The sequence below is a fragment of the Dreissena polymorpha genome, chromosome 4, assembly GCF_020536995.1.
Source record: "Dreissena polymorpha isolate Duluth1 chromosome 4, UMN_Dpol_1.0, whole genome shotgun sequence".
Lineage (NCBI taxonomy): Eukaryota > Metazoa > Mollusca > Bivalvia > Myida > Dreissenidae > Dreissena > Dreissena polymorpha.
Genome location: NC_068358.1, coordinates 97,796,011 through 97,799,721, shown reverse-complemented (window position 1 = coordinate 97,799,721; position 3,711 = coordinate 97,796,011). Strand labels below are relative to the sequence as shown.

General features: G+C 39.1%; 1 protein-coding gene across 2 annotated transcripts in view; it reads right to left on the bottom strand.

Moving 5' to 3' along the window:
- Positions 1-339: 339 nt before the first annotated feature.
- LOC127879758 (uncharacterized) overlaps positions 340-3,711 on the bottom strand; it is a 13,307-nt gene continuing 9,935 nt past the window's right edge. Inside the window, exons 1-3 of one of the 2 annotated variants that reach the window (XM_052426804.1) lie at positions 3,203-3,455; positions 1,764-1,946; positions 340-921 (exon numbers count right to left, since the gene is read on the bottom strand). In XM_052426804.1, coding sequence (XP_052282764.1) covers positions 443-921; positions 1,764-1,946; positions 3,203-3,455 — 915 coding nt within the window. In that variant the 3' untranslated portion in view covers positions 340-442. Of the gene's footprint in view, positions 922-1,763; positions 1,947-3,202; positions 3,456-3,711 lie in introns of those variants that run through there. The other variant, XM_052426803.1, reaches the window with a different exon arrangement.

Below are 3,711 nucleotides of genomic sequence, written 5' to 3'. Positions count from 1 at the left end.
TATGGTTATATCGCTTGAGATAGGGACCAGCCTATTGCTCCATTCAGCGACTTTTTTTGCTTCTGTGCATACAGCCTATCCTATCAATACAAGCATGACGGCCTTCTTTGAACGCGAACTGTCTCACACATAGAGCATGGATATGGTATATATGAATACTCTTCATCATTGTCATAGAATTAGAAATATATTCAAAAGTACAACAACTATATTTAAATAATGAAACTTGATGACTAATCAGTAAACAGTATGATGATCTTTTCTCTTTGTGTCTCATAAGCCACCACTGGACCCGTTGGAATTTATATATATATATATATATATATATATATATATATATATATATATATATATATATATATATACATATTCATTAAATAAAGTTTAGTCCTGGAGAAACACAACGTTAATTGTATAAACAACAAATATGGTTATTATTGTTTTACCCATGCTGATCGTCATGACACGATGTTGAGCTAGCTGTGCTGGTTATGGTGTCTTCTCTGCGCAGGATACCCCGTCTCACAGGCGCCTTTGGGAGACTGTGTATCATGATTTGCTCCATGTTTAATGGCTGCGAGGTTTTACTGTCGTCTTCTGAATATTGAGGTTTGAGATACCTATTAGGTTTAGGTTTTGAGTCAGGAAGAGTGTCCTTGGTAAGCAATGAAGTCTCTGATCTACTGGAGGAGGGCGTACGTGTTTGGATGATAAGCGGATGCGTTGGGTGGTCGGCAGAAGAAGAACGAGCGATGATTGGTTTATTTAAATGCCTGGAGTGCAATGCAAGCCTTGTGGAGCAATCGGTAAGGTTGACGCTACTCGAGCCTGAGCCGTTGGCGTGTTCAACGTCCAATGATGTCCGCAGTGGATGTTGCTTCAAAGCAATTGACGGGCGTTTGAAGTTCTTAAAGTAGTCGTCTGAAAAGTAGGGTAAGAAAAATATATAGTTTCTAAGGTATTATATGGGTTTATTGGACCAGCAAATGTTAAAATTAAGTGTTTGCGTTAGAATGCACCTGGTTTGCTTTCATATTAATTGTTAAGTTGAGATTTGTGTTTGTTTTGAAAATCAAAAAACATAGTTGCGCCAAAGACGATGACTTATACCTGAGATGGTGAGGAAGGTGACGCCCCAGACGATGATACATATCTGAGATGATGAGGAAGGCAGCGCCCAAAACGATTATACATATCTGGGATGGTGAGGAAGGCGGCAGCCAAGATGATGATACATACCTGAGATGGTAAGGAAGGTATCGCCCCAGACGATGACACGTACCTGAGATGGAAAGAATGGTGAGGAAGGTGACGCCCCACACGATGATATATACCCGAGAAGGCGAGGAAGGTGACGCCCCAGACGATGAAACATACCCGAGAAGGTGAGGAAGGCGACGTTCAGACGATTATACATATCTGAGATGGTGAGGAAGGCGGCAGCCAAGATAATAATACATACCTGAGATGGCGAGGAAGGCGGCGCAAAAGATGATAATACATACCTGAGATGGTGAGGAAGGCGGCGCCCAAGATGATGATACATACCTGAGATGGTAAGGAAGGTATCGCCCCAGATGATGATACGTACCTGAGATGGTAAGGATGGTGAAGCCCAAGACAATTGTATATACCTGAAATGGTGCGGATAGTGACGCCCCAGACGATGATACATACCTGAGATGGTTAGGATGGTGACGCCCAAGACAATTGTATATACCTGAGATGGTGAGGATAGTGCCGCCCCAGACGATGATACATACCTGAGATGGTTAGAAAGGCGACGCCCCAGACGATACTCCAGATCCAGCCGAGCAGGAAGAGGAACGCTGTCAGGAACTGCAGAAATGCCACCGAAGTGTTGGACAGGATCACCTTCTGTGTACTCATGGTCTTGAAGCGGATTGTGCTTCCACAGAGCGTTGATAGACCCGCCACAAACGTTCCTGAACAGACAAATTCTTGTATCAATATTGATGAACATGTGAGGGATTTTCGATAAGTGTTTTTATACTCATGTTCAACTGTTTAATTGCACATACATTTGCATTTGAATGCTGTGGAGTTCTACAGGATTTTGTATGGATCAAGGTTTAGTCGGATTAATATATTCTACATGTGTCTATGCGTAGGCAATATGTACCAGTAAACTGACATTCATACTTGCTAATAGTAAATATGCAAAACATATGCGGATCGTATAAGGATACTATGCAAATGTACATTGAAAATATGGATAACAAAAAAGAATAAGATATCGATAAAGCATTATTAAACTATTAAAGTATCGAACATGTATTCGGATAAATTGTTCATTAAGTATTTGTTCGTTTAAAAAAAAAGCTTTTGTAAATGTCGTGCATACGGATTGTCAAGATTGTCAATTTGTTAACAAAAAGAAAAATACGCAGAAAAGAAACTTGTTTATAAGTGAATTTGTGTTGTTGTCAAAATTAAAAGTACAGCACGTCGCAAAATATTTATAAAAAGTAAACAATGTCGCTATGACAAATCACACATAGTTCAAATTATTTAAAATATATTTTGCGTAGCATCAATTATATGTTTAGTGTAAATGTTTCTCAACAGTTTCATTGATTCTTAGTTGCATCTCATTTGACAGTGCGCGTCGTTTAACAAGTGATGTAATTGTTAGCATGAAAGGGATTTCAAACCACTAGACACCTTTTGCTCAAGATCAATCGCATCATTAGTTAACATCAAAGCGTTGTATTGATTATGTGTCCGACCTGATGTGTGCAATCTAAAATCAATTCAATGATTCTTTAATCATAATTATGGTAGGAGAGCTTTCAGATGTTACGCTTATGAATAGCAAAGTGAATGGAGCAAAACATTGACTGATGTGAATATTGTGTACCGTTGATAAATATAATTCAGAGACGAAAATGAACCAACATTAAACGTCGGGCACCTTGATCAGAGCATGTAAAGCCTTCTCCGTCATTCTGTAATGATGCATTTTGTCTATAAATGTGCATTAAGTTACCTGTTGATTTCAACGAGCGTTTCAAACGTTGATTAAATCTAGTAAAGTATTTGGACTGTTTGCATACTAAAATTCCCAACTTTACCGGGCCTTTAAGTATCTAAATCCAAACATGTTTTGGTCTAAAGAAACATCAATTGCCATTTGGAAATAATACATGTGACACATTTTTTGCAACCTTTGTATTCTCACCTAGTCCCGGTAAGAGAATATTCAAAATTAAACAAGCGATTGCCAAACATCTCGGCATAGCTGGGATCGAGTCACGTAGAAAGGAGTCCGCCAAGAGACTTTCAGTCTTCTCCTTTGATGCACTATGGTGTCTGGTCGGGTTGCTCACTGGAGGACAGGGTGCAAACGCTGGGTGTCCATATCCCTGGTGTATTTTCCTATTTACTCTTGGAGACGGTGTTGGGGTTGACCCTCCGCTGTACACAACCTGCATGTCTGAGTTTTGTTAATAATATGAAAATCTACTGTATCTCGTTAACGGCCATTGATAGTCCTGGGTATTCAATCTGTGACTAAAACACTGAGTTAATTCAATCGAGCGATGAATGTCATTTTGTATCCAAGTAATCAGCCCAGAACAGTTGCTTCAGGGATTGGTACAATATATATTACAACCTTTTTCTTCAGTAACCTTTGATCAAATGTCAAGTTTTTCAATATTGATTTTAACATGCGTTTTTGTTTGCGAC